General features: G+C 28.2%; 5 protein-coding genes across 5 annotated transcripts; 2 read left to right on the top strand and 3 right to left on the bottom strand.

Annotated features, from left to right (window-relative positions):
• Window positions 1-2,522: 2,522 nt before the first annotated feature.
• Window positions 2,523-2,933, top strand: OCT59_003307 (uncharacterized protein; the record flags this gene model as incomplete). The annotated part of the gene is made up of 1 exon (XM_025329202.2): window positions 2,523-2,933. The coding sequence occupies one exon, from the start codon at window positions 2,523-2,525 to the stop codon at window positions 2,931-2,933; it is 411 nt and encodes a 136-aa protein (XP_025176127.2).
• A 741-nt stretch (window positions 2,934-3,674) lies between these two features.
• OCT59_003306 (uncharacterized protein) lies at window positions 3,675-3,887 on the bottom strand (the record flags this gene model as incomplete). The annotated part of the gene is made up of 1 exon (XM_066145532.1): window positions 3,675-3,887. One exon carries the CDS (start codon window positions 3,885-3,887, stop codon window positions 3,675-3,677), a length of 213 nt encoding a protein of 70 aa, XP_065996247.1.
• Window positions 3,888-3,966: 79 nt separating this feature from the next.
• On the bottom strand, window positions 3,967-5,594 carry OCT59_003305 (uncharacterized protein; the record flags this gene model as incomplete). The annotated part of the gene is made up of 4 exons (XM_066145531.1): window positions 3,967-4,278; window positions 4,905-4,981; window positions 5,042-5,141; window positions 5,301-5,594. The coding sequence occupies 4 exons, from the start codon at window positions 5,592-5,594 to the stop codon at window positions 3,967-3,969; spliced, it is 783 nt and encodes a 260-aa protein (XP_065996246.1).
• Window positions 5,595-6,745: 1,151 nt separating this feature from the next.
• OCT59_003304 (uncharacterized protein) lies at window positions 6,746-7,201 on the top strand (the record flags this gene model as incomplete). The annotated part of the gene is made up of 1 exon (XM_025326437.1): window positions 6,746-7,201. One exon carries the CDS (start codon window positions 6,746-6,748, stop codon window positions 7,199-7,201), a length of 456 nt encoding a protein of 151 aa, XP_025176126.1.
• A 3,824-nt stretch (window positions 7,202-11,025) lies between these two features.
• Window positions 11,026-12,517, bottom strand: OCT59_003303 (uncharacterized protein; the record flags this gene model as incomplete). The annotated part of the gene is made up of 6 exons (XM_066145530.1): window positions 11,026-11,447; window positions 11,523-11,560; window positions 11,711-11,928; window positions 12,018-12,101; window positions 12,166-12,185; window positions 12,313-12,517. The coding sequence occupies 6 exons, from the start codon at window positions 12,515-12,517 to the stop codon at window positions 11,425-11,427; spliced, it is 588 nt and encodes a 195-aa protein (XP_065996245.1). The 3' UTR covers window positions 11,026-11,424.
• Between the last annotated feature and the right edge of the window lie 157 nt (window positions 12,518-12,674).

The following is a 12,674-nucleotide window of genomic DNA, read 5'->3' as shown; positions in this document are numbered from 1 at the left end:
TTACGATAATATGTGCCTGTATCGTCTGAAGCTGTCTCTATTTTACATTCGGGATCAACCTTTGAATTGTAACTTGAGATAATATCGAGAGCGGTGAACCTTAGATCTTTATTAGGTGTGACAATGCGAAGATATGGCTTTTTTTCTGTATGGTATCCACGAATAGGATATGCCTTTATACATTCCATCTGGATTAGATTCATGTTTACGGTCTTCCCTCGTTGTTTTTCCCAGTAGCAAGGATGCCCTTCACTTTAGACCAGAATTTAGGGATACTTGTATTGCTGGGAACACGAATATCAAAAAATACCTTGATACCGGTAATGGTGACAACTGCTTTCTGGCCATTGACGAGATACCCATAGAGGCGAAGAATATAATGAGGAATTTGATTAAAATATTCTTTAGCTTCTTCTATGTCGACCGGCATGAATGGAATACCTCGATGGTTCGCTATTTCGTCATTGAGAGTTGAAGTCGAGCTCCCATCATTTCTCGCAACAAATTCATCACGAGTTGGGAGGCCTGACAAGTAATTCTCACTTCCATATCTGATTACCTGACCTGATGTTTTATCTTTTTCAGCATCTGGGCGAAAAAGGGCAATGGCGTCAGAGGAGAGGAACTCTGAAAGCTCGGAATGTTCGGTCATAATATTATATAACAAATATACAGTTCGAGAGAAAGTATATACTTCGGGAGAAAAAAGTTCAAAATGAAAATTAATTCCGAAATATATAAATCGATACATAATCGAACTATTCATAGTTATAAAAAATGACATTTTATCGATGTCCATATATTCTTAGGACCGGAGAAGTTTGTAATCGGGGTGCTTCCATCCAAAAGGGTGCCAAATACATCGGAATTCTCCCTTATATATACCTTGCATTGAATGTGGTAAACGAACTTATTCTGGATATGAGTTTTGCGATCTACATGCTAGAAAGCACCGTAAAAAGGAACAATACCATCAGAAAAAGCAGGCTAAGATAGCTTCGGCGGAGATATTGGTAGGTAATTTAGAGGTAAACAAAAATAATACAGTTTGTCACTAGAAAAAAGATGTCACTGTCACTGAGAAAATCTTGGTGACGCCCTTGGTAACGCTTTTGGTAACAAACTTTATAGCTATTTCAGATTTTTAGAACTCTCAGACGGTTTCTAGATGGGTGTCACCATGTCACTAAGAGTCACTAAAAAAAATCAAACTTCTTTACTTTTTATTTTTTTATCTATGGGTATAGTAAAAATATAGCATATATATAACATATATATAGCATACCGATAGATATACCATACTGATAGATATACCATAGAAAAAAATTGATTTTTCCCTAGAACTTTACTTTTTCTTAGTGACTCTTAGTGACATAGTGACAAATATAAAGGAAGACAACCGAGCATCTCCAAACTCCAAAAAAAAGCATACAAGGGTGTCACTAAGAGCGTCACTAAGAGTGTCACTAACAAATTTTCTTGGTGACGGCATACATACAGGATGGATTCGATATTTTTTCCTATAACTTTACTTTTACTAGAGACATTAGGGACGTTCAGAAAAAATAGCATACACACTGCCTCGACCCCAGTTTAAACCATGATTGGACTTCGGAAGTGCCCATTGCCTTCGATATCAAAATTAGAGATGCAAGACCTTAGCAACCAAAATATCGGCAACTCTCTCAATGCCCAAATCAGTCACCAAAGGTCTTGGCATCCAAAGAATCAGCACCCCTTTCAATACCCAAATTCAGGATGTAAAGGCCTGGCAATCTAAAATATCAGCATCCTCTCGATATCAAAACTAACCACCAAACAGATGTAGAAAGGTAATAACACCAATATAAAACAGGGACAGTTTGGTACAAAATGTAGTCTACATATGCCCCATAATCTAGATTAGGACTTATCACAATTGGAACGATAAAATCAGTGAAAAATGTAATAAAAAAACAGCTAATAAAAAGAAAATCTAATAGGAAAACAGGTGACATGGAACAGTTATTAGTCTAGTAAGTACATTATAGTCTAGAGCAAGTAGATTATGTCCTCAGTTTTAATTGTCCGTACTGGTCCATACTATATATATATAGTATGGACCAGTACAGACAATTAAAACTGAGGACATAATCTACTATACGTAGTACCAGTAAATGTGTAATGTAGCATGCTTTTTTAACATATCTATTTATTCCAAACAGCTTTGCTATGCGTTTAACGCCACATGTTGTTGGAGATTTAAGTATAGAAGAAGCTAACCAATTTTTTGGAAATCATGTACTTGAATACTATGTTATTTTTTTTTTAATCTTTAATATTTACCTAGATAAAATATTTGGAACAATGAATACTAAAATAAGTAATAATATTACATTATTAATAAATAGATTGTCCGGTACTTAAACCCTATTTTGATGATGTACGACGCAGCTTTACTAGTACACGCATGTCTCTCATTTCCAAATATGTTCGTGATCATAGTACTGGTAGGTTTGGTACGTATTAAATTTTTTAGTACTATGGAATATGGATTTAATAATCAAAATATTAAAACATCCGATATGTTATTTACAGTGGATTGGTTTTACGATCAAGAATTTATAATAAGGATGAGACAGGATTTGAATCCTGAATCTCATGCGAAGTATGATAATATTCCTGTTTATTGGGAAAAATCCCATTTTATTACAGCTATGAAAGCTTTAGTAGAAGCAGAAGATCAAGGATTTATTCTTGAAGATGATTTGATAAAAGAAATTGGTTATAAAGCAGTTCGTTCACTTGTTGATTACAGATATTTATACCGACGACCAAATTTTGGTCTTAATAGTGATTTAACTAATCCTCCAGCAGAGTCAAAAGTAATGTTAACTCCAATGAGTCAACTAACATTAAATGCAGCAAAAAAACTATTAAAAAAAAATAATTAATTTCAATAAAGTTAATTTGCTTATTATATCTGAATATAAAATATAAATAAATTTTAATTTATTTATTTATTTAAGAATAGCATTATTATGTTGTTCATATAGAATACTAAACTTAAAAAAATAAATACTTGCGCCTGAACCAGAATGAGCAAGCCATAAAAATTCTGACTCAAGTTCATAAAAATTTCATCTAAGCCAAGCCAAACTTAAGCTGGCTTGAATAAAAGAAGTACAGTTCAGAACCTCTATAATCAACAATTAATAGATATGACAAAATTTATGAAATATAAAATTCAAATGTTAAATCAAATAATTAGATAGTTTTTTATATAAATATAAATTGGTATTTAACAAATTAGCTTAAAATAGTACCCAATTTACTATGAAATCAATAAAATTAATAAAATTGAGATTTGAGACTATATAAAATTTATGAAATTTATAATTTTTATATTAATAAAATACAGTCAAACCTCTATATACCGATATAGATGTTTTTGGAAAAAAATATCGGTATATCAAAATATTAGTACATTATGAAAATTTATATACCAATATTAATAATAAAATGTAGATTAATATCGGTATATAAAATTTTGTATAAAATTACAATGTATTTTAAATTATTTAATAAAGTAATTTCATTTAAGTCAAATTCTAATAAAATATTTTGAAAAAATATCGATATATTATTTATATTTATTATATTAACATATTAGTGTATATTATATAAAAACTATATTAAAGGATTTGAACAAAATTATCTAACGTAGTTTGCTTTAAGTTATTAACATGTAATTTTAATACTTGATGCCTTAACTTCTGCAATACACTTAATTCATTTGGGTTAATACAAACATCCGATGAATGTTTAAAAAATAAAACAAGATCATCCAAATAACCTAAAGCTTTTGTTTTGGGAATTACTACTGGAGGCTCTTCATCTGGATCCATTTCTAGTTCATTATTATTATTTGACTTTATCATAGACACAATTTCATCATCGGTTAACCCTTCATTACTTTTCAAACAATCATTCAATATGAAGAAATTCATCTGCATCCATAAAATTATCAAATGGTAGTTCGTTAATTAAATCTTGTAATTCCATTTCATCATGTAATGCTTGATCTTCAATTTCATCAATTTCGTCCATTTCATTTATTGGTAGAATTCCTGTATGTTTCCAACAATTATTAATGGTTTGTTGACTTACAGAATTCCAAGCATTCACGCTGAAATCAATTGAATCATGAATATTTATGGGAGTAGGCTCTTTGTTAAGTTCTTGTGAAATTTCATATGCTTCAATTCTATTTCTAATAAGTAATTTCCGGTACTGTGCCTAAATTATTGAGAGTTTACCATAAATTAAATTAGACTTCATAAGAAAATTACTATTGCAAATTAATAATAAAAATCACTAACTTTAAAGGAATTAATGATCCCTGCATCGCATGGCTGTAAATGAGATGTAGTATTTGGTGGCAAAAAATGAACAACCACATTTGTTAAATTAACATCTTCATTTATAATGTGTACGGAAGCATTGTCAACAAGTAAAAGATATTGCGATTTTGTAATCTAATTTGCCTGTCCAATTTTTTAAGATAATCGTTCCAAATACAATACTAACTTGCATCTGTGCAGTTGAATTCCAGTAATAGTTTACTGGTAATTCTTCTTTTTTTTCCTCATTCAATGCTCGTGGATTCTGGTATTTATGGATAAATAATGGTTTTAATTTTTCAGTACCGGTAGCATTGCACATAAGATATACATACTGCCCAAATTATTTTGGGATGCCATAATTATAATTTGGGATGCTGTAATTCATTCAGTTTATATATAATTTACTATGTAAAGTGCCAAAATAATTTGGGATGTCATAATTGAATTTGGAATTTTACTTATAATTATGGCAGCCCAAAATAATTTGGATGGCATGTATAACATAAAAAGTAGAGTAACCCGCTTTTTAGATTTCTTTTTTCCTGAAAGAGGCTCTTGTGCTAATGTTTTTGATGGTTCAAGATCCCAATACAATCCTAAAATAAACGAATCTTAAAAATAAAAAATAGGAGCTTTATTGGAAAAAACAATCTTACCTGTTTCATCATCATTTAAGTCATAATCTTTAATAATTTCGCGTAAAATATTTCTTTCTTCATCTAAGGTTTCTAATGGCGCACTTTTGGCTTCATCCCACTTAATATATTCCTTTAAATTATGCCGTCTTTTGAATTTGTCAATCCATCCATTAGAAAATGAAAATTTATTGATTTCAAATTGCTGTGCAAAATATTTGGCCTTTTCATGTAAAATATCAGTATTAATGGTAAGTTCTGCAGCAAGTGTATTTATTACCCATAATGAAAGGGCTTCTTCTACTTGAGGAAAATAAACAGGCCTCTCCTTCTGTTTATTTGCGTCTTCAGAGTCTGGGTTTACAAGTAACCACTTTTCTTTTTTTTTAAAAATATCCGAAACAGTATTTTGCTTAACTTTATATAAAACAGCAAGTTCCTCTTGAGTAAGGTGTGGCGTTTTCTGAGAATCTAAACAGAGTTGACGCTTTTGTGCATATGTCAATACAACTCTTTTATTTGGTTGGAAGGTATCTTGAACAGACTTCCTTTTTCTTTGTTGTTGAGATATCATTACTAGTTAAAACATGATGTGTTAAAACAAAAAAAGCTAGTATATATACTGGTGTAACTTGAAATATCGGTATATAGTACTATATATCACTTATTAAGGGACAAAGAAATTGCATCGGTATATATTACATTGTGAAACAATATGTAATATCAGTATAGTGAGGTTTTTTTATTAATTGTGAAACGGGACAAGGGAAATTTATCAGTATATGTCAATTATCAGTATATAAACTATCAGTATATCGAGGTTAGACTGTAGATATTAAATTATTAATAAATACATTGGAAAAAAAACTTAGAACTCTTTCCACCGATCGCATAGACCATTTTTTAACGAAATTTCAGCAATAATATTTTTGAAAAACTTATTATAAAAAATGGCTTCCTTCACTAACAACTTTACTTTAGAAGAACTTGGGAACTTTTTCAAGCTACTCAACAAAGAGATGTTCGCTTCCTTACTAGAATAAACGTTGCAAGTTCTTAGGATAACTAGCGTAACTGGCATTTATCAAACTGCTACAGACTTCGAACCTGCTATATATAAGCGTTTGAAAGGACTACAAACTACATATTCTGACGAGTTCTATGAATTGGGTATACCCAAAGATAGCTTCAACACTTTTTTTTTCTTTGCTATTAATTTCAAAGACACGTATACATGTCTTCTCTATTTATGAGACGGCAAAGAATTATATGGGAAAAAAAGAAAAGATATCACGTGAGATGCAAACAATAATAAATACACCCAATAGAGTTCTAGGAATACTGGATTTCACTCCAATGGAAATGCAAATTATTGAAGAGCCTAAACACCAATCACTGGTTGTATTCCCTGTGACATAAACAAACTTAATGTACAAGCTCAGCCGTATACCTCAAGAGGAAAGAAGTGCGTGATATATGCCGATATTGCAAAAGGTTCTGGTTCTGACGATTCCCAGCCTACGTCACTTTTCCCTGAAGATAAACAGATCAACGGATCACCTAATCTACTTCTAAGAAGGGTAGTACTAACATTAAATCACAGCAGCAGAAGACTAAGAAGTCCAAGCTTACACTGGAGAAAATGATTTCAACTGTTATGACCAGATATACACCAGAAGATAAGGTTAACGTTCACAAGATAGTTATTTATGATATCCCTCCACCATGCCGCAACTTGATATTCTTACGAATCTAGAGAAATGGAGTCAGGTAATTGCGTTCAAAGTAAAGATGCAAAAGAAGTATTCGACTATGACCATATCTATTGACTTCAACAAGTGGGCTTTGACGAATTGGAATAATGAAGTTTGGACAGCTCCGTTTGGAGAAATGCCTGTACAATGGTTTCCTGCGTTCTGGACTCTGAAGCAGCGTAAAGAATGTAAGAGATTTCAGGTTGTAGTTATAGATATTCCTAAAACTGTTACTAACAATATAGTATATAACGCGGAAAATCCAACCCAATCGATGCTATCACAACTAGATGGTGCTTTAGCTTTTAGGATTATTCAAGACCGTGGGCATAGGAAGTTAATTGTGTATTTCGACACTTGGGCTAGCCTGGATAAAGCACTTAATATAGATTTCAACTTTGAAGAATTTAAAGATGTTTGGACTTGATATTTTTCGCCTATCTTGAATCAGCCTAGAAATAAGCTACCAAAAAAGACGGATTCTAGTCAGAAGCAGAACCAAGACAAGATTCTGAATATTTTGCAGAAAGACATAGATAGACAGAAATAGAAAGGAAAGTCTTCGGAAAAAAAGAAGTAATCTACTTCAAATAATAAAGGCTTCAATGGCAACAACAAATTATTAATTTTAGCTGAAATTAAGGCATTGCTAAGATCACTAGCTAACTGACGGGAGGACTGAGCCAAATAGGAGTTTTGGAATATTGGTATACTCGCCATCTAATCTACATTTTATTAACCCTTTTTTTTATCCTGAATTTTTGTTTTAAAATCCTTTTTTTTTCCATTTATATCATAGTAGGTTTTGCTGAATTTTCTTAAGACTGAGATTGAGAGAAGAGGCATCCCCTCTAAGAAAGGATAATTTCACATTGGACTTACTCTCATAGTCCCAAATTCACCTGACAGTACATACGTGAGGTCCTTTTATATGATGACGAGTGGTTTATTAATTATCAAATTAGTTTAAATTTATATTGTATTATTCATATATGTATTGACGTGAATTTTATTTTAATAAACTAATAAATGTGCTGCAGCGACAAAAAAAAAAAATAAATACATTGATTTACATTTATTTTTTATCATACATGTATTAGTAAAGAGTAATATAAATCACATGACTTTCAAATTCTAAATTTCAAATTTGAGGCTTTTTTTTTATTTTGTAAATTGATTTTTTTTAACAAATAAAGTACAATATATTTACTAAGTTAAAATTTAATCATTAAAGTTGAAAGCTTAACTGTTTTTGCAAGTTACAGATTATAAATTGTAATTAGTAAAGTCTAATTGTGATATCATCTTTACCAATCATAGAAGCAAATTTTATTTAAGATTTCAGATTTTCTATTAAATAATATTTTACTACTATTTTACTAATATTTTTTTTTATAATAAATAATTCCTTATTATTCTTTAATTATTTTCAAAAGACTAAAAAAAAATATTAGTAATATTTCTATAATAATAAAATAATTTTTACTTTTAACTTATAATTTTTGAAATCCAATTACTCCAATATTTAAAAAATAAATTTTAGGTTTAAAAAAGTATTTTTAAATAAAAATAATAAATAATATTTCAAAAATAATAAAAAATATTATTTAAATTTTAAATTTAAAAATCCAAAAAAAAACTTTTTAAAAATATAAATAATTATTAATATATAAAATATAAAAACAATCAAATTATTTAATAAAAAAAATTATTTATATAATAAAAAATTTTTTGTATAATTATTACTTTTACAGTATTCTGTATAAATTGTTATATCTTTACTTTTTATTTTTAATATAATAACAAAAATAAAGCAATATATAAAATAATTTTTTAAAAAAAGTAGAATATATTAATACTATAATAACTATATATAAATTATTAGTTAACTCCAAAGAAATTATTCTGCTAATTAATATTAAAAACTTCAAAATATAATCAGTTTTATATTAAAATTTATAGTGAATTTGATTAAAACTATCTGATCTAATATAATTATATTAAACCAGTTTACCTAAATTATAGAAATATGGTTAGATTATATTGGTATACTTAGGTTATAGAAGTATAATTAGATTATATTGGTATATTTAAATTATAGAGATATAGTTAATTATATTAGTAAACTTAGATTATAGATTTAAGTTAAAGAAATATAGTTATATACATACCATCCAAATCCTAAATAATTTCAACATGATTTTAGCAATCAATATTGGCCAAGCAATTTGGTTACAAAAAAACCGTAGAGTAATAAAAATAAGTAGTTAGCTAGAAGGAAATAAAAAGAGAACAAAGTAATAAAATCAAGTAAATATCTATAAAGTAATAAAAAAGCTATAGAGCAATAAAATTAAGTGGATAGCAATAAAGCAATAAAAAAACCATAAAATATGAAAACAAGCAAATAGGTAACAATTTAATCATAACCAGATAACAATTTAATTATAACTAGATAACAATTTAATCATAACTAGATAACAATTTAATCATAACTAGATAACAATTTAATCATAACTAGATAACAATTTAATGCAACTAGATCATAATATATATATATTATGACTTAGTACTAATTTTGTGCTTTTTTTACCTATTTTTTATTATTAAATTTGTTCAAAAAATACATTTGCACTGTCATAGAACCTGTTGCTGGTAAGTGAATTGTAATAATTTTAGTTAACATGAGTAAACAGTATTTGACTTAGCTTTTAATACTTATACTGATTTTTTTGCTGTTATAATTTAATTTATTTATTTTTATTACATATAAACTTTAAAAGATATGGAATTTAATGCAAAAACAAGTGATTTTAAAAGTTGGCCAAATTGAAGATACCAAATTTTTTGGATTAAATAATCAATTATTAAAACTGTTTATTTATAATTATTACAAAAATCTGTTTAAAACCATTTTAAAATATGAAATAAAAAAATTACGTATCTTGGGTAATCTTGAAATCAGAAAAACATTTTTCAGTTATTACTTACTTTATAATTATCTGATAAAAAATGCAATGATTGTATATAATCTCCATATTATAAAAAATAATGTTATCCTTTTTAAAGAAGGTAAGAGTTTCTATTTTAATAAGTTTCTCAAGTATAAAACTATAAGAAATTACCTAATATTTAATATATAGTATTGTTGATGGAAAAAAACCAAATAATGCTTCTGTTGTTAAGACAATTCTTATTTCTTTACCAATATATTTCTCTACTAATTAATTACATCATATTTCAGTAAACGGACCAATTTATTATTTATTATAAAATTATTATGAATTAATTATGTCTGTCAAAATATATTACATCTGTCAAAATAAATTTATTAGTATTTTGTTATTTTGATGAAAAGTATAAAGGGTTACTATCATGATTTTGATAAGGGTAACTCAGTAAACATATGAATCATACCAGTATAGTTTTTAGAAGAAATTGATTACTGTAAATAATAAAAGCTTTTTGATAATCTTAATAAAGATATGGTTAGTCAGTTGTATATGAAATGGGGAGAAAGTCCTTGGTATATTTTATAGGATACTTCAAATAGTAATATTCAAAGTAATAGCAGGAAGAACATGAGTCATATACTTGTTCATATGTGGACACACATTCTGGAGGATAATGTTTTGAAAAGTAAGAAAGCACTGTAAATGAAAGCGAGGTTGAATATATTTCTGAAGAATACTATACAAAAATAATTATAAAATTTACATCTGACTATGTAGGAGAAATTATATATAAGAGGCTCAAAAGTTTAATAATAAGATGATTACAGGTGGAAGTAGAAGCATGCAAAGCAAGTGAAGAAAGTATTAATAATGCATACTTTGGTTGCTATTTTGAGCTGGTTGTTCACCAGATATTTCAAAAAGGGGGATCTTTTTGTGTTTGTTTCTAGAACTGGTAGTGATTGAAATCTTTCTATTACATGAAGATTTTAATAAGCAGAATAAGATACTCAAGTTTCTTGATATTGCATTGATTGAAAATGGTAAATACTATCAACTAGATAGTAAAACTTTTCCTTTAATTGATGCAATTGTTGCATCCAATAAGCTTTTTCGGATTACTATTGCTACAAATCATACTATTAAGGTGGTTGGCCTGAACTTGCTTTATGAAAAATTAGTAAGAAATCAAGAAATCACTTTTTAAATTGTTGTGCCAGAAAAGTTATATGCTAATTACCAAAAGCAGAATTTTGTTATTACTAATAATAATAATATATATTTTTAATAATAGTTTGATTAATATTAATGTTGGATTCATTTTATTAATATTGGAATTATTTTATATTAAAAATAGGATATGTAAGTTAAACCCATTAAACACTACTATAATATAATTCCTCCATATTATTTGCATATTTAGTTATTGCGCATAACAATATTGTACACACAAACTTTTATCACAAAATGTTTGTAATACCTTCAAATGGATGTGTATAATATATAGGATCTTTAGCTATTTTTGAGAAATAAACTATCACTACGTTTTCTAGTGCTATAATATTAATTTGGCATAAATTAATCATAATGTCTTCTATTGTGAATTTATTTTAGAGATTAGAACTATATACAATAAATCTATATATATAACTATAACAGTATATGGTGATAGATTGTAATAATTCTGTGATAACACTTATATATGAAATATTACAATTACTGTAATAATAAAAAATCGGATTAATAGTAATCTAAATGAAAACTTAACAGAATCGAATTGTAAATTAAGGTTACCTTTAATCGAAATTATTCTTTTTTTTTCTTTTGATCTCCTTTCTGCATCGCACGGTAAAAACTTTTTTCTGAAGTGTTTGTCTTCCCTCTCCTCCCTCTCTGGTTATCTTGTGTGGGAAGGCATGACCAGCTAGGATAAAGCTTATTGATTGCTTTTATATCACCCTTGCTTAATTTTACACGTTGACCTGTGAGTGGAAAGACAGAAGTAGAAATAAAAACCGATTTTAGAATTTGGTTTTTTTACTCCTGGCTTCACATCCATGCATAAAGTCAAAGGATAATGCATTATCGACTCAAAGTCATATTTAGAATAACGCTTAACGTTAGATGACTTAAGTTTTTTATAGTTGCAATCTCCGTTTCGGCGAACAACCACATACTTGTCTCTGACAGGACAGGAATGCTAATAAAAAATAATGTATGTACATTTATAAAATGAACTAGTACTAATAATTTAACTACAATACTTTTTTAAATATTCATTATAATTACTTCATGGAACATTCCACAAGAATGGAGTAATTTGTGTATAGCAGAACCAACTGGATTTTGCCAACCTGTGGTAACTGATAATTCCTACGAAATGAAAGAAGAGTGAGATAACGATTGGGAATTAAGACAAAATATGCTTAGTAATTACCTGTTTTCCTCCTTGTTTTCCTATCATTAGTCAAATAAAAGGCAAAAGGGCAAAAGAAACATAGTTATTATCGTTAATATTAAGATATAATTAAGATACAAGTAAAAAGAGGTAAAATATACAAACCAACAGAACTTCAGTAGTCACCTTTATCAACAATTTCTATAAAGTGAAGTTGATCCGTTCTCTTCACAAATCTTATCGAGCTAACTTTGCTAATTTCTTTCATTGCAATTTCAACATATTGTCGAAGATTATTAATGACTTTATTATTAAATTCATAAGGTATGATTCCATTCTGCCATAGCATATGGGGATCTCTAATGTAGACGTCTGAATTCAATTCACCCATCTTTTACTTAACTAGTAGGTATAGTTGATAACAAACAAGGTTATCCGAAAAAAAGAAAACGGAAAGAATGGGGAAGGGCATTCATTATTCGCCATTTTATATTTTTTTAGGGTACTAAATGTTTCTAGTGAAAACTTGAAATGTTGCGTTAAAACTC

The sequence above is a fragment of the Rhizophagus irregularis genome, chromosome 11 (genome assembly GCF_026210795.1).
Source record: "Rhizophagus irregularis chromosome 11, complete sequence".
Taxonomy (NCBI): Eukaryota; Fungi; Glomeromycota; class Glomeromycetes; order Glomerales; family Glomeraceae; genus Rhizophagus; species Rhizophagus irregularis.
This window is presented reverse-complemented; position numbering and strand designations above follow the sequence as displayed.